This window comes from Labrus bergylta, chromosome 2, assembly GCF_963930695.1.
Source record: "Labrus bergylta chromosome 2, fLabBer1.1, whole genome shotgun sequence".
NCBI classification, from domain to species: domain Eukaryota; kingdom Metazoa; phylum Chordata; class Actinopteri; order Labriformes; family Labridae; genus Labrus; species Labrus bergylta.
Window position 1 is genome coordinate 15287134 of NC_089196.1, and position 23250 is coordinate 15310383.

General features: G+C 40.9%; 1 protein-coding gene across 2 annotated transcripts; it reads right to left on the reverse strand.

Annotated features, from left to right (window-relative positions):
- Nucleotides 1-13: 13 nt before the first annotated feature.
- homer1b (homer scaffold protein 1b) lies at nucleotides 14-23031 on the reverse strand. 2 transcript variants are annotated; one of them, XM_020653624.2, is made up of 9 exons: nucleotides 22536-23031; nucleotides 16901-17057; nucleotides 14581-14712; nucleotides 12516-12608; nucleotides 9358-9506; nucleotides 3323-3479; nucleotides 2960-3070; nucleotides 2784-2864; nucleotides 14-2687 (listed from the first exon to the last, which is right to left on the reverse strand). In XM_020653624.2, exons 1-9 carry the CDS (start codon nucleotides 22553-22555, stop codon nucleotides 2496-2498), a joined length of 1092 nt encoding a protein of 363 aa, XP_020509280.1. In that variant the 5' UTR covers nucleotides 22556-23031; the 3' UTR covers nucleotides 14-2495. The 2 variants fall into 2 exon arrangements, with proteins under 2 accessions (XP_020509280.1, XP_020509279.1); XM_020653623.3 differs by lacking the exon at nucleotides 22536-23031 and having other exon boundaries at nucleotides 16901-17446.
- Between the last annotated feature and the right edge of the window lie 219 nt (nucleotides 23032-23250).

Genomic DNA, 23250 nt, shown 5'->3' on the forward strand with positions numbered 1-23250 from the left:
GAATTGCACACACTGAATTCTGTGGTCACTGTATTTGAATATAAAACATAACATTTCTCATTTCACAAAGGAGTGGTAGGGCTGTCTTTGTTTTGAATTCAACAAAGGATTAAGTTTGGCTGCAGCACCAACAGGTGTGATCTTTTTTTTTCTTTTTCTTTTTTTTACCAGCATTAGGTAAATCCTTTCACCTGCAAACACACAACTCTCACCAATCTACACACGTCTTTGCCTGAGGTACCTCTTTAATATCATGAGTTCAAAATTACTTTAAATAGTCAAAAATATTGCCAGTCTTCTCATACCTCTAAATACAATAATATTACCTACATTTAAATACCATAAGTAACAAAACAGGAGAATGAAAAGCTTCTTATCCACTACTGTACAAAGGCATTCATTAACAACAGCATTAATATTAAGGTATTCCATCTCTGTCATTCGACTGTCAAAGTTAAAACAGAAGAAGAAAGAAAAAAGCAGGTAACTTCTCCCTTAACATCGGTCTTATTCCAGTGTATTAACCTGTGTAACTAACTACAAAAAGTACAGAATAATGCTGTGCTAGTATTTAATGCAAATCTCTTTATATAATGTAGTTACAACAGTGTAATAACACAGTGCAAACAGGGTGCTCAATAGAAAGGTAAGATAAGCAGTACTTTGCGTGAGGATATACTTTTAGAAATAATAAAGTGATTTTGGAGGAACAGATTGTAAGATATATATTTTTGTGTTTTATTGGAAAAGGGGGGCTGCTTAATAAGTGAATTTATTTTTCTATACAGAATGTTAAACACTGTGTTTACATTGTGTTGTTACTCATTTATTAAATATATGTTGAAGAGGTTTTCATTGTTTACCTACAGATTAGATACTCTACAATGACTATGCAATACTTATCCATGGGTTAATACACAACAATAAGCCACTGCAGGGTGTTACTGAATTGAAGTTATCCATCCATTCATTTACAATTGGTGTTAGGAGTAGAAAGTTGTCCTATACAGTTCTGTTATTATGTCATTAGTGTTATATCCTGTGTAAAAAACAATAGAAACTGAGTACAGTTCTGGGTTGTGGAGTGAAAACCTGTGGCCAGTTTCACCCGGGGTGGAGATCTAAGAACACTAAGATGACACTCTATGAGCCCTTCATGATGCACTACTTTGTCCAGACAGGGCTGCCACACAGGTTCGCGGTCAACAGCAGTACACTTTCTGTTGGACAGGGGGGGGTTGAGCTGAGTTGCATTTGACCTATCTGCATGAGTCCACTGAGTAGACTACCTGATTGAGTTACATAGAGGTGTCATATAGAGCCTGTCTGGTATTGCTCAGTGTGTGTGTGTGTAGGCCTTAACATCCAATAACAGGGTATGTCTCTCACAGCACAAAACAATCAGTCACACACACACACACACACACACACACAAACATGTGTCCACGCATGTGTGCTTTGAAGGCACACGCTATATTGTAGGTCAGGCCTTGTTTGGGAACACACACCACACTGAGTTTGGCAGGAAGACAGGTCAGCTGTCAGCGATGGTGGAAGCAGTCTGGATACAGGAACTTCATGTCAAATCTAAATTTTCAGTGTAGCATTAACATTGACGCTGGAAGATTCAATATTCATCTATAGTATAGGGTTTTAAATAGGCGGTGGATATAGTTTAGCAGTCATTAATATCCAATGAAGAAGAAAACCAAACTTGATTTCCCAGCAGCCTGTGTGTCCAAGCTAGGGAGCAGCACTGAAGTCAACACAGGCCAATAGGTAAGACTGAGAGCCATCCTTTGAATCTCTGTTTCAAGTGACACTCCGCTGGCAGCCCGAGGTAAAACGTAGGACTCTCTTTCGCTGTTTCTCTGTTCAGAGCTTCTCTGTACAGTAAGTCACTTTGGATCAAAGCATCTGCTAGTCAGAGGACAATATTTTGGGGGGATTTGGCAGCTTTGGCGCAGTTCTCTGAGTCTTAACAGCATTTATTTCCACATGACTTTCAACATTCCCCTTGGGGGGGCAGTTTAGAGAGGAAGAAAAGGGGGTGTTTGTGTGTAATGATGTGATGCTGCAAGCTGTGCTGCAGCTCTCCCAGTCAAACAGCAGATGGCACTGAGGCACAGTTCTCAAGTTAAATCTGTGAGTGTGGGGTGTTCAGTGGTGTGGTTTTTGGAGGCAGGTGCAGTGGAATTGTTACAACTGAGGGGGATCAATTCAACCGGGGTTACGCCTACACCAGCCGATCAGAAGGCAAGATGAGGTAGTCCCTGTGTTGTCTTGAACTACAGGATTGCCTGCAGTTGGTTGGAACTTGATGCCTGCAAGTTATAAAAGAGGGGTTAGCTGCCCTTTTTGAGCAAAACCAGAATTGGGGCAGTGTATTGTAGCAGTTGTAATTTGTTGAAGTTGGTGTGTAGTCGGCGGGTAATTGGGGTTGTAGGGTTGCAAATTATCATATGGCTCTGTCTGTGGAGATGGGAGCTCTGACTCTAGCTGGCCTCCTCTATGAGCCGTGCCAAGGTGTCTCTGAGCTCTGTCAGCTCAAAGATCTTGCCGTCCAGGAGCTCCAGCAGCGTCCGCAGGCTCTTCCTAAAGTTCTCCTGCTCCTCCTGATTCTCCTCCAGCCGCTGCTCGGCCCCTGCCAACTGCTCCTCCAACACTCGCCCGCGTAGCTCTGTCTCCTGGAGAAGGAGGAACAGCATTATGAGCAGTTTTTTTTTACTAATTTCACTTTGGGCTGCTGGTCAACAGTTATTTGTTTGATACGTCTTACTTACCTCAAGCTTCTGGGTAAGGGTGTCTTTCTGCTCCATTAAGTCATTCATGTTTTCCAGTTCCTCTTTCAACTTTTCCATTTCCTACAGAACATAGAAACAGATTTAATGCTGTGCGGCAGCGACATGATGGTATGTTTCTACATAAGCCATTACAAATTAGCAAGGCACAATCTCACCTCTTCTTTATCTCTAAGCGTATTCTCCAGTTCCTCTATGGTTTGGTTGAGTTCAGTCTTCTGGGATTTGATCACTGGAACTTGGTTACTCTGGCACTCAAGCTCAGTGACCTTAAAGGACACAAAGGAAAATCGAGATTCAAACCATGACGGCATAACTCTGATCTCAACCTGACTTTCATTTCCAGACCAACTCTTCATTTCTGTTCCCCATGCCAACACTCATCTCCACTGTGAGTGTTTTTCTTCCATCCTCTCATCTTGAAATCACACAATCACTTTCTAATGATCCCTCCGGTTTGTTTTGAATGAACCAATAACACAGGGAAACATGCAAGCTTTTTTATGTGCCCTGTCTCTCACCCGTTTGTGTAGTCTCTCTGCCTCCTCCTGGTAGGCAGCCAGTTGCTGTTTCCACTGTTTAACGTTGGCTGTGGACTCCAGCAGCGCTGCCGTTAGCTTGGCATTGTTCCCCTTTAGTGCCTCCAGCTCGGCCTCCCAGTGTTTTGTCATTGCCGGGCTGCAGAACACAGAGAAAGTATCAGATTACCACAAACAGTAACATAAATCGTAAGAGCTCTTGTTTTTGTAAATGGTAAATGATAAATGGACTTGAGTTTATATATATACCGCTTTTCTAGTCTTCTGACTACTCAAAGCGCTTTTACACTGCATGTCACACCCACCCATTCACACCCATTTACACATTGATGGAAGTGGTATCCATGTAGTGAGACCATCAGAGGTAACTAATCCCATTCATATACATTCATACATCGCAGACGAAGCAGTGGGAGCAATTCAGGGTTAAGTGTTTTGCCCAAGGACACATTGGACATGTTGCTGCAGGAGCTGAGGATCAAACCCTCGACCTTCCGGTTGAGAGACGACAACTCTACCAACTGAGCCACAGCTGTAGTACACATGTAAACTTTTCACATCTGAAAAACGTGTGATGGGGTTATAATCTGAAAAACCCTATGTGCTCCTCAACCTTTTGCCATCAAGACTCATTGAGTAATCCATGCATTCATCCGCCCATCCTGCAGCAGATACTCAAACTGGGGGTCGACACTTCCTGGCCAGTAGCTGTGAGTGCAGCTGTCTGCCCCATGCACTGTAATCTGAGATTATATCCTCAGACTGGCTGGAGCCTAATCTGGTCCAGCTACTAACAGACGAGAAGATGAGATGAGAGATGACGGATAAGTGATTGAATGTGATTGAATTGAGTTTATGATGGAGGGGTATATATGGGAAAAAAGGTTAGTGGACAAAAATACATATTGGTTGGGTATTCTTTAGCCCAGAGTTAAAGTGTAGCCTATATGTATATTATTGTGATGAATTGCATGCTATGTCTCTTTAGGCGCATAATGTATAGGCACCGCAGTGTCTCCCTGTAGTCCAAGTAATGAAAAAGAACGTCACTGCTGCATCTTTGAACGTCTCATTTCACTTAAAACTTTAAGACAGCTCAGTTGAAGAGACAAAAGTAATATCAACCTTATGACATCAAGCATTTCACTTGTTTACTGTTCCTTTTAGCTGTTTTAAGTAACAAGTTCCTTTTTCCGTGGTAAAGTTAATGTCAGGACCTTCGATCTACCCGAAGGTTGTTACCGTATTTCAAAATAAAAGCAGCGTTGAATTCAAACAGCAAGTAAAGTATTCTTAGTTTAAGACAAACCTAACAATCCTCATTTTTAAAAGTGAAATAATGGAATTTCATTCCACATTAATCGTGAATAACTGTTGACATTCTGCTATATATATATATATATGTATGTATAAGCTCTACTTTCTGGAGGGACTACACTTCCGCTGTGCATCTCCCCTTTTTGACATGAGTACTGCAGGCATTCATTGAAGATTTACATAATGCCTATTCTCTGTCTCTCACGTAATGTCAACCTCAGGCAGGAGAATGTATGATAGAACTAAACGCTGTCGAGTGCTGACATTGAGTTAAGTTCCCTTGAAAAAGAGCTCCTACTCCTACGTACTTCACAGTGAGTCCTCACAGCAGTAAAAGAACGCAAAGAAAAACACAAAAGGAAGCTTCGTTCGCTGAAGAAGTGATGAGGGTCTATGTATGACCCATAAAAATTTTGTTTTCACTTTTGTTCCGCCCCCCTACACTGACACACATATACACACACGCACACACTGCAGCACTCCACTATGCCATAACACCCACTCTGTGAAGCGTAGAAGAGAGAAAGCCCAGATCTAATCCACTCTGGACTCCCACAGCGCCTTCAGTTCTTACACAACAGCCGCCCCCTCTGTTAGAGCAAGTTTGTCTGCGTGTGTGACGCATAGGAGGGAGACGACACTTCATCCTACACTGGCACATACCAACTGACACACAAACACATACACACATGGAGCGATGCTGTCACCAAGGCAGGCAGCCCGGCCAATGTATAAACCCCACAGAAAAGCTCGGAGAGCAGGAGAGCAGACGAGACGTCAAGATGTGAAGATGGAGACAGACGGAGAAGGCAGAGGGAAAGTGATTGAGAGAGAATCAGAGGAGACAAAAGAGTGCACAACGCTTTGACACCGCTGTTCATCTTCATTAAACAGTTCTTGCTGAAAGGTTTCAGGATGGCACCGGAGCACAGATCTGACTGAGGACAGCAGAGACAAGCTGAAGGTGTGTGAGACACATGGAGGGTAAGTTCGCTGCTGTGTCACTGAGATGCTTACTGTAAGAAGAATCTGGATACTTTTATGTACAACATTAAAGACTTGTTATGAGAATATTATTATTACCTGATGTTTTTTTTAGTTGCTGGTCATTATGTATTTTTATTATAACTGAAGAAGCAATTACTTTCTGTTTATATCTGCTTTAATTTATTTGGTGTTTTTTTTTTCTTCTTGCATTTGATGAATAACTGTTTTCAAGTAAAACTAAAAATCCCTTTCTTTGAAATTCTCCATCTTTTCAACAATTTAAATACTTTTACATATTTTACTTTCATGTTTTTTTTGTTTTAGCATAATTCTGCTAAACAAAAAACAAACATACTACAGCACAGGGCAAGATTTTGTGGGTTGTCATGGCAATTGTTTTATTGCATGCGTGTTTTTAGTTGGTTTTAAATTATTTTTCTTGATTTCAGTGTTGAATTTTTGAGTGGTTTGGACTTGACCTGTACACACTGCCAATACATTCTTGAATAAAAGTCCAGGCTAAAGCCAGTTTCCTGCTTTCCTACTTTGCAATGTTAAGTCTATTGCTGCTCCCAGGCTCAATAAAGCTCACATAAGATAACCTTGTATGACTCTGAAGGTTTTCTACAGCCCTCTTGTGTTTTGCTGTGTCCTGACACTTCAGCGTTGTCAGGTAGGTTCTTCCTCCTTACAGAGCACTTCAAGAAGCAGGGAGCCAGAGCAGTTGCCATGGCAGCACTGGAGGAGCGGAGGTGCTCCTGGCACTGTGACGTACAACAGCGGTACATCTACGTTCTACCACAAACCCACTGACCGACACCTACACCTCCAAAACAAGAAAAGACCGTTCACAGCCTATACAGCCGAAGCATTCCTAACAAAAAGTCTGTCAATATTCATAAAACTGATCAAATGACTCCACTGCAGACCTGCCAATCCGCCTACATCCTAGGGATATAAAAAACCCCTCTCAAAGCCCTCCATGTATCTCATCCTCCTGCCTCTTCCCACTCATACTTGCCTACACAGCCCCACGACACAGCCATGTGGGGCACATGTTATGGAGATATTTTATGTAATTCCAGAAACCAACCTATAGACCATCAAACAGCTGTGGTGCAAAAGACAGCAGACACCTGTGTGTCTGAACCCTAATAAATTACAAGATACTTAAAAATACACTTGGAGCATTTTAGTATTTTCTTTAGGCCGTTAAATAAACTACAAACTTTAACATCCTTCCACAAATTAACATAAAACACATTTTAGCTGGAGTTTGCAGCTCATGAAAAGCGAATGGAGCATCTGTTAAGAAATTTGAGATGATACACACAGTTAATATTATAGATATGAATAGCAATACTGATACCAAAAGAGGCTATGTGTTTTTGGACTGTCCTAGCATCTATCCTTTGTGCATATGCCCTTGTGAAATACAAGAGGAAGGTTCGCTACGTCCCTGCTTGCCATTGCGAATGCCGAGAGTCGACCCAGTCTCCCACGCATGCAGCATTAATAGACACATCAGCAGCAGGGCTGCAGTAGGCAGTGGGTGTCCTCTCTACATTCAGCTCTCACTGCTCACTAAGAACTGTGAAGCCTCACAAAGCTCATGATGTTAAAGCAGGGATTTTTAAGCATTTGCGCTTGAGCTTGTCACAGCTTTACAGATTTTTACCTCACCAATAAACATTGCTTTGTCTTTACAGATTTCTAGAATGATCTTTAAATATCAAAACGTGTGTCAAGTCTACTGTCAGACACCAAAAAAAGCAAAAAAAAAAGATGATACATTAAGCGCTTGATTGAAATCTTTAATTAAAGAAGAAATGTAACCAGAGATATAATCAAATAAGTAGCACAAGATTACAGAGATTTTACAAATGAAAAAAATCTGTGTACAGTCAACTAGAAGTTACAGTAGATATTGGAAACATTTACTCTCCTGAGAAATAACAGTTCACTCACTCTAATGACTTGGAGTGATTGTCTATACCCTCCTGTTCGGTCTATTTATCGTAGTGAGCATTGATGCGGTTGGTGGATGTTAAGGTATCGATGACTCATGTTCAGAGTTTATACAATTCACTCCTCTCTGTCGTTCCCTCTCTTCCCTCTTTATGACACATACATACACACGCACTCTGCCTCACACTGCCCACAGTATGTTATATAAGTCTTACATAAACCCTTAATCGACACTTTTTGGTGATCAGCCTCACAGCCACACCTCTCCAGAATGCCATCATAAAAATCAAACATATATACATGAAAGTTCAACCTCTTTTAAGTACACAATAAACAGTATATGAAGCAGCACTGACAATCACAAGAAATATGTATTGTCCATTTCAATATTTAGTCTGCTGACAGGACACAAAGACAGCAGGAAGGTTTACAACAGCTTGTTGTAGGCATGCATAGGGGTGACACAGTTCCACACTCCAACAACATAAACAGTCAAAAGATTTGATTTTGCATTAAAAAATAATGTTATTGCATTGCAGTAGGAAAACTTTAATATATAAATAATTGGTTTAACAGGCATGCTCAGATTGGTCCTAATAATAACTTAAATAATTCCTCACTCCCGAGAAACACCCTAAGTGACATCTTTTGCTGGTTAAGTGTACTGACAGTGTGTGAGCAAGAGAGTAACTGCTAAAAATTCATAGCACCCTTATTGATCATATTGATCATGGCTGTTATTTTCCTCTGACATTGTAATTCTGACAATTCGTTATTATTTATCTGCTTTCCAAATGAACAGCGACTGAAAAGACAAAAGGTAGTGAAAATCCAAATCCATCCAAAAAGGCCATTTTTTTTTGTAAAAAACAACATTTCTATTTTTGTTAGCTGCCTTAAGCTACAGTTTGATCACAGCTAATGTTAGCAATCAACCAATTCCTAGATAAAATTACCTTTAAACTTAGGAAAGGCATGATTTCCTAGCTTGTTCCTAACTTTCCTATACCATACGTTGGCTGTTTTCAAACGCTCGCTAATGGGTGAATACAAATGTTGTTTAAACTGCAAAAATGTCCCAATCGCCCTCTGGATTTCCTCTCTTTTTTTCTTGTCATTTTCTTATCATTAGCTGATCTATTAGTGATGAATGATAGTTATATGTCAGATTCCATAGGGATGTCAAATGGCCACATTATGAATATGGTGAATGGCTGCTGCTGGTGGCTTAGTTTTAGCGGTTAGTAAACAGGCAGCGCATCTTGTTTGTGAAAAACAAAAAAAAAACCCTTCCCTGTTGTTGACGTGCAATCAAGGCTCTTTTATTTTTGGGAAGGTTTGTGCCTAAAACGACTCTCTTTGTTTTGCGCAGCTATGATGCCGCCGTAGTCAGGACTTGTAAAGACATCCCTATCAGAAAGAACAGACCCGACAAGTCTTTAACTGCTCCCTGAAGAGGAAAAACACGAGAGAGCAGTGAATAGATGGAGTTCACTGCCATGCTAACATGAAACAGATAAAGGTGCATGCATATGAAAGAAAGATCAAGGAAGAGAGGTAAATATTTCTGTATCTCAGACACACAAAAAGCAGCTCAAATATTTGATCTATCCACCGTAAAGTATTACTTTGTGTAATTTAGGCTCTGTGTGAAATCTGACTTTGACAGTAGGTTATTTGGTCAGACAGTAAAATCAGTGTTGTAGTAAACATGAGGACATGAGATGATAATTTGTGGGATGTACCTGTGTGCGAATGCCAGCGCGTTTTGCGCAGGACCTGGAGAGGTGTCTGAGTTGGGAGTCGTGTCACAAATATCATCAGTACCATTGATGCTCTCCATAGGCGGGGTCACGGGGGTCAGAGGGGATGAGAGCTCACCTACTGGAGACTCCTAAAAGTGAGAAAGAGTTTCAGCTGTTACTGTCAACAAGAATTCAACAATCAAACTGACATTTTTTGATCACCCAAAAAATTGATTATTTATTTCAGTTATAGTGTTTAATAGTTAGCCAATTTCAAGATGACAGTTATAAAAGCAAAACAATAGTTTAGTCAAATTTAGACATATGACACTCTATTGAACATTTCAAAACATCAGACGTTAAACCTATAGTGAGGTCACAAATGCTTTAATACACGGTCATTTTTAAGTTTTAATAACATCTGTTTTTGCCTAAACACAGTCTTAGGTATGTAAATTGTTTATTTAATGATACTAAAGGCAAGTAAACAAGTCAATAATATATTTGACATTTTTTTCTTTAAATATCTGACTTTTCTTGTTTTGCGATATCAACAGCCCAAAGGTTAAAGGCATTTATTGAAGAAAAAGAAAACAGGTGGGCAGAAATACACGTTTTACAAACATGAACCAACAAGGTTTGTTTTATTCGATGAAAAGACTTGAACAATAACATAATAAACAAAGGACTTTTAATAGATGTTCTGACATTTGACAGATTTATAAAGCAACTAATTATATACAAAATACTGATTAGTATCAATTCTAAGAATAATAATATTAATAATTTATAATAATATTATGTCAAAGGTAACTAGATGTATAACAAAGTCAAGTGATGATAACAACCTCTTGAAAACAACAAGGTGAGTCTCATACATTTATATGATTCATACTGTCCCTGTAACGTACTGACGTGAGGTACCCAACAGGTGCATTTTTTATGTTTTAACAGATGGCGGAGATGCTCTCTCTGACACTCATAAAGCTCATGTTGTGTTGTTAAAAACTTTAGCCTGCAGTGAACTGCTCTACACGCCTATAGGCCAAGAAATAGACAGATTAGTGCTTATCTTTCTGTCCCATAGCACACAGAATTACACGACAGACAAATCATTTAGCTTCTGCTCGTACATTAAACAAATCTATTAAGACACAGGGCTCGGGCACTACACAGTTGCTCAATGACATGGCATGTAGCCTACATCTCTAATGTACAAGAAGGAAGTGAGCGATAAGAGAGGGATTATGGATGGTGTTACATTTTGCACTCTGCATTCATTAGTATACTATTTAAAATCTGTTCATGGTGCACTTCCACTGGAACCTGCAGCCTAATGGGACCAGCACATAGCATTTAGCTCTCAGCACAATTATTTATTTCTTATGTTTTAGCGCTTCATTTAGAGAAAAGAGAAAAGAGAGGATCTGGAGGGAGGCATGTGGTTGAAACAATCAGTAGAGAAACAAAGCAGACCGCTCCAGTAGACCACTGCAGGCTTAAAGCAGAGAGGCTGCGGTCTTTCTTTACTGATGCACAAAGTCTTTCTTTTGTGTCACTTCAGTGTGGTAGTGACCTGTGCACATGCCGCCTTCAAACCCTGTTGAGAACCCAGCTGTCCACTTGGCTTCATAAAGAAACACCTTCCCCGCCCATGGGAAGCCCAACACTGTAACATTTCAGTCCATGTGGGCAGCAGCGTTAACCGTATTAAAGTGCAGTGCAGCAGGGTGCTGCTCCTCCACCCTCCATAATGAACTGACAAGGACATAAAGCCAGTTAACGGCCTCTAGATTAAAGAAAAGATTTCTCTGGAGATTTGCCGCTGGAACAAGCTAATTTTCTCTCCCTCACAAAACACTGTAAGATAGGGTGCAGGGAAATACACACTGACTAATTGTGCACTTATTTATGGGGTGTTATGAGAGAGCTTTGTCTTCTTCACTGTATGTAGGGACACTTTCTGGAACATGTAATATTTTTGCATATTATGTAAGGACTGTCAGTTTGCACCTCGGTGTAAGGACCTCCAAGGGGGCAGGAAAATTAAGTTTAAGGGTCCTATGGTACGCCTGGCGCAAAGCGTCTGGTGTCTTTCCTATTTTCCGCCTGATGCTGATGTCATTCTCACGCCCAGCACCCACATCGTTTAAATAGCCAATGAACTTGCCCAGGGTAATGTTCGTCTTAAAGGGATAGTTTGTTAATTTTCAAAGGGGGTTGTATGAAGTACTTTTCAATAATAAGTATATTTGCCACAGGATATATTCCAGTCACCGTTACCCCTTGAAGGAGAGGCCAGACAGAGTGCAGGCACGAAAGCTAGGCTATACAGCTTGCGCCACATAATTTAACTAATTTTAAGAAAAAATGGTTTAATATGGGGAAAATGTATTTTTCTTTTCATGGGTTCTATAAGAATGAGCTATTTTTACAGCCAATGTGAAACACCGTTTACTGCAAGAGGATCCTTTTATGGACCAGAGCACACCGAGGAAAAACTCTCTGCAGATGGAGACTCAAAGTCTGAAAGACAGAGGGGGGAAACTTCTATGGGCACTGGAGGACAGGAGAAGTTAGCTGGTGGTGCAGGTGTGTAAACTGTGAGCGTGTGCACAAACCCAGAGAGGTATTGGGACTTGGTAACAACAGTGTTTCAGAACCTTTCAGAATCAGACGATACCAGTGGCTAACAAATGCCTGCAGTCTGCATGTCTCACCATGCAGAGCTCTCTGGCGTACTGAACACTGATCTTTTACCGACCTTCTTCAGAATTTCAAAATTTTTTATTAAAAAAACAGACGACCACAATGATTTTACTTAAATGACTTGAATGACGGGAAAACATTTACATTCATGTGCTAAATATATCTTTTATTGAAGGGAAGGATCTGAATACATCTACTCCCATACATTTTTAATTAATTTTCCAAATGTCCTTTGTGTCTTTTCTCTGTCTGATTATTTTCTAATTCTCTTAATTTACCTTGATCAGAAATTTCATGAAACAAAATCACCAAAGGGAAAGTCACTCTTTGCTTGGCATGATCAATATAAACAAAGAGCCTGTTACAGGAGGTGATGAGAAGTAGTAGTAGTAGTAGGTTAACCAAAAAAAAGGTTGAGAATTCGGGGGGGGTGAGGATTATGACCATACCTGAGAAGGTGACGTGGCCATCTCCATCTTGTCTTGACTCTTCTCTTTAGCAAGCCGTGCCGCCTCTTTATACTCTGCAAACTTCTCTGCGAACTGAACACAGTGAACATCCATCAGTATGGACTGGAATGCTTACAAACGTGGATTAATCTGTGCACTAAAGCCCTATATGCACACACACACACACACACACACACACACACACACACACACACACACACACACACACACACACACACACACAAACAGCTCAGTGTCTAACAGGTCAGACATGAAGCCAGAGGAAGGTTAGGGACACACAGTTGAACTTAGAAAAGAAGGCCCCTTCCCATAATGCCTGAACAGAAACATGAGCTAACTAGGTCAACGTTACACACACACACATACACACACACACACACACACACACACACACACACACACGCACGCACACACACACACACACACACACACACACACACACACACACACACACACACACACACACACACACACAGAGAGCAAAGCAGACTTTTTTCATTGTGGTTTTGAGTTGAAAAAAAAAACTTTAATCAGAAGTTGTCTGTGGCGCAAGTTTTATTCCGGGTTATTAAGTGGAGAGCAAAGATACATGCAGTCAGTCCAAAGCAGTAAGGCGAGCTGAGCTGGGGGGCTTTGAACAGATATAAACACTCTGGCACTTTCACACACGCACATATCCCAATGCCCCTTTAGGGTGGTGGGTTCATCACCAACACTGTTATCACAGTGTTACAGAGTTATTTAGTATATTCAGCACTACTGAGGGCCGGGCGTTGAGGAAATCAAATTGCTGCTGGAGCCGCCTTTAGTGGAGCTGAAACACGTAACTCAATATCATTTCACTTCAGCGCGTTATAATAGTTCTTGGAACAGTGGTCTAAATTCAGTATTGCCAATCTAAGTGCTCCAGGAGTGTTGTCTCTGCAGTCATCTGAGAAGTGAATCTAATTACTTCAATTTTAATTCACAGAAAATACATTTTATTGGCAGGTGGGTGTCTGTTAAGACTGCAAAAGTATACACCTCAGACACTGTAAATCAGTTTAAATAATGATGAACTCGATAGGCCTCGAAGATGGGAAAATGTAAGAACGTTTTTATAGTAATCTTCAGATCGATAATAAACCAGATTTTAAATACAATTTATCCATAACATTTTTGTTTTTGTCTAAGAACAATTTTGTATGTACAGTACTAAATCACAAAAGGAAAACCGTCAAACTCTTAGAATAGGCTAAAAGTGGACTTTATTTGTAGTGAACAGTATTGTTTACATTTTTTTAATTATTAGGTTCTATTTTAACATATCTTGCGAAGACAACTGACTGAACCTTTTTTTCTTGTAGTTCGACAAAAGAAATTTGAGCATGGCCACCAAGCACGGACCAGTTGGTGAAGAGCTTTGTTTCTTTTTATCTTAATGTAGATACAACAACAAGTTACAAGTTACGTTTCCACTTATATACAGTTTGAGTTCTTATGCGTAACAAGTTAATAAAATTATGACTAAAATAAAGCAGCTGAAAATAAGTTATTTGGAGATCTGACAACTAATTACTGACAGCCTTCAGGTCATGTCACAAGATTGTTTTTATTGTCAAGGACAAAACATCAAACCAGGTTATGTTATCAGCCTCTTAAATATTGTTTTCTCACACTGAGGGTGTGTGTGTGTGTGTGTGTGTGTGTGTGTGTGAGCGCATGGTTGTGACTGTTGTTGTCCTTGGTTCAAGACAGAGCATATGGTAATCATACCGCAGAGAAACCGACACCTACTCACACACAGCCAAACAAACACATATACAGTGCATACCTCTAATAAACACACAGATACACAAAGAGAAAAGGCTCATTAGGGTTGACTGCTGAACACATTTTACACTCTGAGAGAAGCTATAGCAACAAGAATAAAAAATAAATAAATGTCAACCTCTCTCAGGGGGAAAAGGTAAAGAAGAAAAGTCTAATTGATGCCAAAGGGTTTGTAGTGCATGCAGTGTGTGTGTGTGTGTGTGTGTGTGTGTGTGCTGGATGCAGGTGGTACCTTGGCTAGATGATGCTCAGTGGAGAATCCCAGGCCATACACAGTATTGGCTCGACTGTCTGCCCACTGGCCAAACTTCTGTGAGGTCTTTGTGAACGTCATGTTGGGACTGATGGTGCTGTTGATTATTGCCTGTAGGACAGAGACACACCACAAAATAAATATAACATTATACATGAACTTTAGCATTGTTGTGTGAGCTTTTTGTATGTCTGAATGAGCATTGTTCAGACAACATATCAGAGGAAAACATTGTTTAACATCATTTTGTTTGAATAACAAATGAAAAGTTGCATCTTTTTCTTTATTTTGAATTGTTGGTATCTGTGCCTCAATTGTATTGTATCTAAGGTTCTCCGATCAGTTCTGCTACATTAGTGCTGATACAATTAGTCAATTAATGTATGAGTTGAATAATAAGAAATCAATGTAAGCAAAATGATATTTTACAAGGCACAATCTTTATTATTCTTTTATAATTATTGAACATTCATTGCTTCAAATTTTAAACTTTTGAAGCAACTTTAAACTGAATATTTAAATTTCAGACTGATAGTTGTCTTTGAATGTATCACATGGAGAGGGTGCATTTTACAATGAATAATAGATGAATCAAAGTTTTATTAGATATACATTTTCAATTACCTCAAGCCTTGTAACTTTTAGAAAAATTATATTTTTCTGTGTTTGTATTTATGTTTGAGAAAAGAGTACAGACAACTGCTCTATATGTCTACAGTGATGCAGACTCACACACACCAACACAACAAGTTCAATGCGAGGAACAAAAAGTCTTCAGTCACAGACTCTGTTATGCATCAGTGAGAGACACAGAGCAATACACATCAAGAACATGTACCGGTACTTGTACTTGGAAACAGGACAGCAGCAGTGAGCACAATAGAAATCGAAAATGAGGTGCTTACAATTTAATAAAGAAAAACAGTCCAAAAGTTGGTGAGTGCTTAAATAACTGATGGAGCCTTAAAATAAAAGGGTAATTTTGGCAAAGTTTTATATTTTTCGTATATTGTCTTCAAAGGCCTCAGAAGACCAAAAAGGCATTTTTGCTAACAATTATCATTGTGTATTAATTTATAGTAATCAATACCTCTGAGCAGCAGTTCTACACCGGCTGACATGTCACCTTTGTCACAATGAGCTTTGTTTATCCTAAATACTGTCAAAAGTGAAACAAAACCACTGCATAAAAACATTCTGCCCAACCATTTTCTTTTCTGTTTTTGGATAGTAATAACGTGAAAATGTGTCAAAGAAAATGATTTACAATTTATTAACAATGTCTTCATGAATTGGACATTTCTGAGACATCACAGTATCGTTTTTTGTGTTTTCATAAAAGTTTTTGACATCAATAGGCTATAGAATTCATCCTTCTATCTAATATGGGCTAAATAATACAGCTAACTCTTAATCTTATATAATTCACTTTGTTTAACAACACTAATGGAGATAACACTAATGTCCAATCAATTCACACTGTTGTGTAACATTCTTGTCAGCATCAATACATAATGATCAGCGAGCAGTGTATATGTGTTATACAATAGTTGAATTAAGTGATCAGATATTTATTGAATCCTGTATGATACGAGATTGTTGCTAAATTGACTATCAGAAATGATTCACACACACACACACACACACACACACACACACAGATACAAACACACACACACACACACACACTCACTCACTCACTGCTACCCTGCTTCACAGCCCTCTACATTTATCAGCATTCACCTGGCTTCACACTTTCCTGTCTCTGCTGCTCTGCTTCTTTCTGCTAACACACATTTTCTTAATACTCTGCCATCTGTTTCTCCCATTTAACTGTATCCCTCCCAACTCTCCATAACTGGCAGGGAGTGAGTGTGTAGAAATATCCCACCCAGATGACAAACAAATATATCCTGAGACATAAAGCATGGTGCTGTGAAGTGCTGACAAACACACACACACACACATACACACATGCACACACACATGCCCACACACAAACTCTGTGGTTGCAGGCATACACACAATGAAACATGAGCTTTCAGTCTTGATACAGGCTTTGATCCTGAGCTCTTTTAAGATGTGTTTGCGCAATAAAATCCAATGGAAAGCGTATTAACATCATTAACACTTGATAACCTGTTTCACACTTTAATATAGCTAATTTGGTGAAAATTAAAGAATATAATATAAAAAAAAATATCACAGTTGATGCAGTAGCAGAGCAGTAGATAAATCTGTGTTTTGTGTCCAACATACTGTGAAAGGTGACCAGTGCCAGTTTGGATCAGCTGCTCACCTTGGTGCCGTCCAGGCTGATGATGCGGTACACGTTGCGTGTGCTGTCATAGAAGTACGACACTGTGACGGCGTGCTTACTGGTGGGCAACCAGTTCTTCTTGGTGTTGGGGTCAATCTGGAAGACATGTGCCCGGGTGCTGTAGATGGGCTGCTCCCTAAAGGGGACGAAGAAGAAGTTGTGAACCTCTTTGTGCCGCAACACCAGCGTCTCTCCAAAACCAACTCCAGCACCAAAACTCCTGTTCCCAACAGGGGAGTCAGATCGCCCTGACAACCGCAGGACTAATTCGCCATCCTCCATAGTTGCAGCACAGAAAGGGAGGCTATCAAATAACTACATGTCTTGTACACAAAGTGATCCTTCAAACTTGAGCAGATTTTCCGAAACACACCGGAATCTCAAACTTCCTTGAAAGCATTATCTCTCGGCTTGCAAAGCAACACATTAAACGCATGCAGCTAATTGAAAGAAACTCTCTCGCTCTCTGTAAGGCAGCCCATCTCTCCCTGCTCTGATATGGGAATGCCTGCAGCACCGAGCGAGGGTCACACTGGGGAGCACAGGGGGAAGAGGAGAGGGTTTAAGGCTAAATATAGACAGTAGGCCACAGTCAAAGACACACCCCACAGGGCTGCAGTTTCCACACAGACAAAAATAATGCATGTGCATATATAAACACAGAGGTGGTGGAATTTTAAATCTGTGTTTCTGCGTGAGTGTACACGTGGATTTGTCCTGTGTGGCTTAAATGTAGATGATTTTAAACCCCATGATTGGCTCGGTTTTGGATGACTTAATTCCTTATTGACCTCTATGTGACACTCAACACAGAGAGAGGATTCGCCTCTTTTCCTGTAATGTTGGTGATTATAAAACAGCCATCTTCTTTTCTGACCTCCATTCATACGTCATTCATGCACCACCTTCACCTTTGTGCATTTATCCCCTACTCCTCAGTTTAAAGCCTTCATATATTCCAGCATTGTTGGGACTTCTGTGGTAATATCTACAGTCAGTACACGCACGCACGCACACACATACACACACACACATACACACGCACACACATACACACACACACACACACACACTGAGAGCGCAGGGTGCAGAGGGAGATATTCTGGGCTGGCAGTGCTGGCAGAGCAGTAGATAGAGAAGTGCTTACACTGCACAGAGGGGGTGATGGGGGACATCAAAGACTTGCTGTATAAATGAATATTAAAATTCAGCAGCAGCACCCCTCCTGTGTGTGATTAGCCAAGACTGGGAAAGAAAGAAAAACATGGAGACAGGGAGAGACAGAATGGAGACAGCGAGGGAAGTTAGACAGAAAGAGAATGAGAATGACGGGGAATGTGGGGAGCAGAGGAAGTCAGAGAGTGAATTTGGGGTGATTAATGTCGCTCTACAAAGCTGCTTGTGGAGTACTGTGTGCGAATGATCATAATCATCGACAGCAGTGTAAGTGGCAGAACTGTGAGTAATTTCAGCTCTCTCCCAGCATCACATCTCTCCCTCACAGCCTGTCCGTATGATCCGTGCAATAGCCGCTTGGCAACGGGCATCGTTTTTCATTGCATAATGTGATGGAGCTGTTGCAAATTTTCTTGCTTCTTGTTGCTCGATTGTGTCCCTACCAAACGCAGAAATGATCTTGTGCTTTGATTCTTACATGAAGGCTCGTGCCAAAGAGTTTGGTTCCAAAAAGACGCCCACCAGTTGTCGAAAAAAGTAATACCTACTCCTACAGCAGAACTTTTCAAGACAGCAAAAATAAAATATGGAAAGATAACCGATTCTTTGTGCAAAAATATGAAAATACCATTATTTTATCTACATATGTTGCTTCCTTTAAAAGCAAGGAAAGCCATGGATACATGCTGCCACTTCAATTATTTGAACTGTGATTGTGAGCCTTAGCTTGATAAAAAAAAATGCCATAAATGGGAATGCATGGAGGTTGATTCAGAACTGGTTGATCCTTTTGCACTCTACCTATAAACCTTTATGTTAGCATAGCGGCTGCATGGCATCTACAGACACATACAGCTACAGAGACTCAACAGTCAGAAAAAGTGTGACAATTTGGTCTTCCTTCCACCGGCGCATTAATAAACTGTGTATAAGAGGGTAAATGCAAAGACTGAAGCTGCCCATCTCACTATGACATTGAGGACTTTGGAAAAGAAAAGAAAAAGCAAGGGGTTAAACGAGGGGGTATTTTCAATGGGATGTGAATGAGTGGTGAAGTAGTGGAGGAAGAGGATGAGAAGAAGGAGGTGCTCGTTTAGCATGCAGAGGGCAGTGTGTGACACAAGGGCAGGTGATGGAACGTGAATGTTAAAATACATAGAGAAGGCAGGCAGAATGAGGGAGAGAGAGAGAGAGAGAGAGAGAGAGAGAGAGAGAGTCAGGGTGATGAAGTGAGAGAAGAAGGGAGAGATGAGGAGAGCGTGGAGGAGGTGATGAATGTTGGTGAGGAGAGAATGCGTAGAAGATGATGGAGGGAGTGGGAGGCTCTAAATTGCTACACAGTGTGGTATAAACAATTATGTGAACTATGGCTGTGCTGCTCAAATGTGAACTTTTAGGAACGCAATCAGTGTTCTTATGGAAGACCTCGGTTTAGCGTCAAAGAGTCACATGAGTGGGCTGTGGGCTGGAGATACTTTTGGTTGACTTCTGCAGCAGGCTGATGATGATGGATCGATGGTGTGAGAGCACTATTAAGAAAAGCAATAAGCAGAAAACATGTTGTGTTATTGTTTAATAGGATAAGTACAATTCTAACATTTTTACTAGTGTAAGAATATTGTCTTTGTTAATACTACCACTGAATCATCGATGCTGCAAATGTCGGTAGTAACATGTTGCTGGTTGGTTTTGAGATATTCCTGACATCACAGCAAATGTATGTTCTTCGGAGTTCATCAGTCTGTAAGTATTGGACTGATACAAATTGGTTCTGAATATTTCATTTTTCACAGTAAGCTTCTTAAATAGAGAAGATTGATTGAGTGTTAAATTATTGTTATCAATTTAATGCAGGCTTTAACTCAACAGGACTACATTAAAAATAAATGCCTACAGGCGGTCTGATACAAAGATAGACTAGAGGTTGGTTTTGATTGTCAATACCCATTGATTTCATCAACACACTTCCCCACTTACCTGTAGAGTTGCGTATAAACAGAATAAGTTAAATTTGAGGGTCTAGCTCAGGAAAACAGACATTACAGATACAAAATGAACAGCTCAATTATTGTCATCAGCCATGAGATTAGATAATCTACAGCCCTCATTGTGGACGGTTTTCTTTGGACCTATATTCTACAAGAAAACTCTTGAAAACTGGGGGATCAAACAAAAAAAGGTTTTGAAGGTAAAAATAAATGAACAAACACATCCTGCATGGCTAGATACCAATGTTTGTTGTATTATGTAAGTGAACTTAGCCTTAACCTGTGTTTGAAATGACACACAACTCTGAATGGCTAGGCGCACACACACAAGCGCACGCACACACGCACACACACACACACACACACACACACACACACACACACACACACACACACACCTCCAGCTCCAGGAGAGGCAACAGGTGTGAGTTGTCCTAAGCACATCTTGTGCTTGAGGGGTTTGATGCACACTGCACAGATGTGAACACTAGAGACACTAGATACATACAAATGCACCCGGACACAGACACTCTGACGTGTCATTTTTATACCTCAAAGGGCTACATTTTAGTTTCTACTTCAATATGTCCCTCTAACTGTTCAGCTGCCTCTCTCTCTGCAAGCATTATTCAACTGGCCATCTCAGGAGAGCTCACTTTCCCTCGCCAATTCCACCCCCATCCGCCTCTGTCTCAAAGTTGTCCTTCAATCCAGAGTTTTTTCATTAATTCCACAGAGCAGGGCTTTAAGGCAGGTAGAGCTTATTTAAGGTAGAGAGAGGTCACGAGAAAGCTTCATGTTGCTGGGAGAGGCTTGTATGACCTGAAATTCTCCTGTAGACATTAACTCTGTCTCTCTGTCTCTCTCTCTCTCCCTCTCTCTCTCTCTCTGTCTCTCTCTCTCACTCACACCCACACAAACAAGCATAGACACAGGCAGAGAAACTGAGTCCGCCTGTGCATTGATTGTATTTGCCCAAGGAAGTAAAAATGCACCAGAGACTGTTGATAGGCATCTTCAGCCCCATCCAACACTAATGTTCTCCTCTGTGCTACTGTATAACCCCTTGCACTGTAAACGGCTTGGTTTTCACTGCCACCAGGCCGGAAGTGAAATGTAACTCTATCTGTCTGTGACTTTTCTGATGGGCAGGCAGCCAGACAACAGACCTGCTACAGTATATACCGCCTCATGTCATCTGTACCTTGCACATATTCAAACACACTGTGCGCAGCGGAGTGCTTGAATCCTAGTTTAAAATGTATTCCATTGTAAATCAATTGAGTCATTGAGTCAGTTGCATAACAGTAAGTTAGTCACCAGTGTGGCAGGGCCCAGTGGAGAGCTGCAGCTGAGTGGGAGACCGCTGAATGATGTGCTGCCCACACTGTAGGAGGGCAGAGTGGGCGCCTGGGAGGCCTCCAGTGTATTGTAAATAGTTAATGCAGGAGTTTTGGCTGATGCTTCTAAATCTCACCATGCCTGTGCCATATTATTAACCTCCTGCTGTGCAATTAATCACAATGAACTGTGGGAGACAGCTGTTAATGGACGACAGGCTTGGTAAGGGAAATGGACCGCTGAGCACAGGGTTAGGGGACATGCAAATGAGCAGCGCTGCGCACTAGGCGGATCACTGATGGATACATGTTGTGGAGGATGTGTGAGGCAGCGGCCGCTGTGCTACCATAGAGACAGGAAGCCACTTTCTGTTACTGAAGCACTGTGTAGCGTTGTAGCTGCTAACATTCCCCTGCTCCTGACATTTACTGTTCCTAAACCTGCACTAGAGCAGGAACAAAATGTACAGTAGATCAGACCACATATCTCTGTTTGAGAATATTAGAGAGAAATGCTGTTGTCACATTATGCTTTCTTTCACATTACATAACTGTCTATAGTGTTGCTGAGTTAACACAGGGCACAGACCCACAGAATCGGATCTTATTCACTCTATTATTATTCTGAAGCAATAATGGGGATTTGAAATCTTCTTCATTTTTTTTTGACGAACCACTGTTACTTGTATTTTGTGAATCAATGCACATAAAGCCACTAATTAATCTTGAAAGTTTGACGATGAGGCAACTTCTGTACCAGCATTTGTGATTCAGCATTTTGGTCCGAAAGAGATTTTTAATTTTACCAATAGAGCGTGTACAATGGGGGAAAGAGGGTTCATCTGCTTATATATTTAGCAGATTTGGTTGTTTGAGTGTGCAGCACATTCAGGCCACAAGAAGATTCCCACTCAAGAACAAATAGTCAAACTACTTTATTGGGCATATAAGAAGTAATATAAGATAGATATATTTTTACGCATACACATCAGGGTCAACGTCTGTGATATGCGTGGTGTTGTTTCCATGGCAGGGAAGTTCATCCGCAGCTGATTACATTCAGAAAGGAGTGATAAGGGACTCAGCCTGTGGGATAATAACCACACTTACCCCATTGTTGTGGTCGACATGACAGGCGACTCTTGACCACTGACTGGTCCTTCTCGCTGGTGATAAAAACGTGTCTCTCGGATTGCCTGCTGCTGCGTATGAAGGTCTTCTCTCTAAGCGACAGCCTTCACTGTATCACCTTCGGTGGATCTGCAGGAATTTGATGACAGCTGCTCCATTCCCCTACTCTTGTCACCGTGCTAAATCACAGATACATGTCGTTCTTCACATGGCACGTAAAATCAGATCATCTTCTCCTCCCTGGGCTTTGAGGGGCTGGTGATGGAGCAGCAGCGGCAGGAGCGCGGTGGAAGATCCAGCGCTGGGTCCAATGGAGATCCGAAAGGCGCCCTACTGATGTCGTGTGAACTACAGATCCTGGCTGGAAGGGTGGAGAAGCCGTGCTGCCTGAACTGGGAAAGACAACCCTCATTTAGCCAGAAGATAACGCACAGCATCACACTGTCCACCCGCGTCTATCCCCCCCCTCCTCCTCTCTCTCTCATTACCATAGGCTCACAGGCTACACCCCCACTCAAGCCCAGACTACAGCTATTTCACAGCTACTCTAGTCTCAGTATGACCAGTGCTTTTTTTTAATTTATTTGTTTTATTTTTTTATATTATGCCGATATAAAATGCATTTCTGGGATTTAGCCTACACCATCTTTTGTGCTTAAGCAACATCAATTTATAGGCTACCGTTTCTATTGGC

Coding starts and splice junctions, on each gene's coding strand:
- homer1b (XM_020653623.3), bottom strand. CDS start 17,203: ATGGAGGATGGCGAATTAGTCCTGCGGTTGTCAGGGCGATCTGACTCC. Junction 14,713..16,900: donor TCAGCCTGGACGGCACCAAG/GTGAGCAGCTGA, acceptor TCTGTCCTACAG/GCAATAATCAACAGCACCAT. Junction 3,480..9,357: donor GCGCTGGCATTCGCACACAG/GTACATCCCACA, acceptor TGTGTTCTGCAG/CCCGGCAATGACAAAACACT.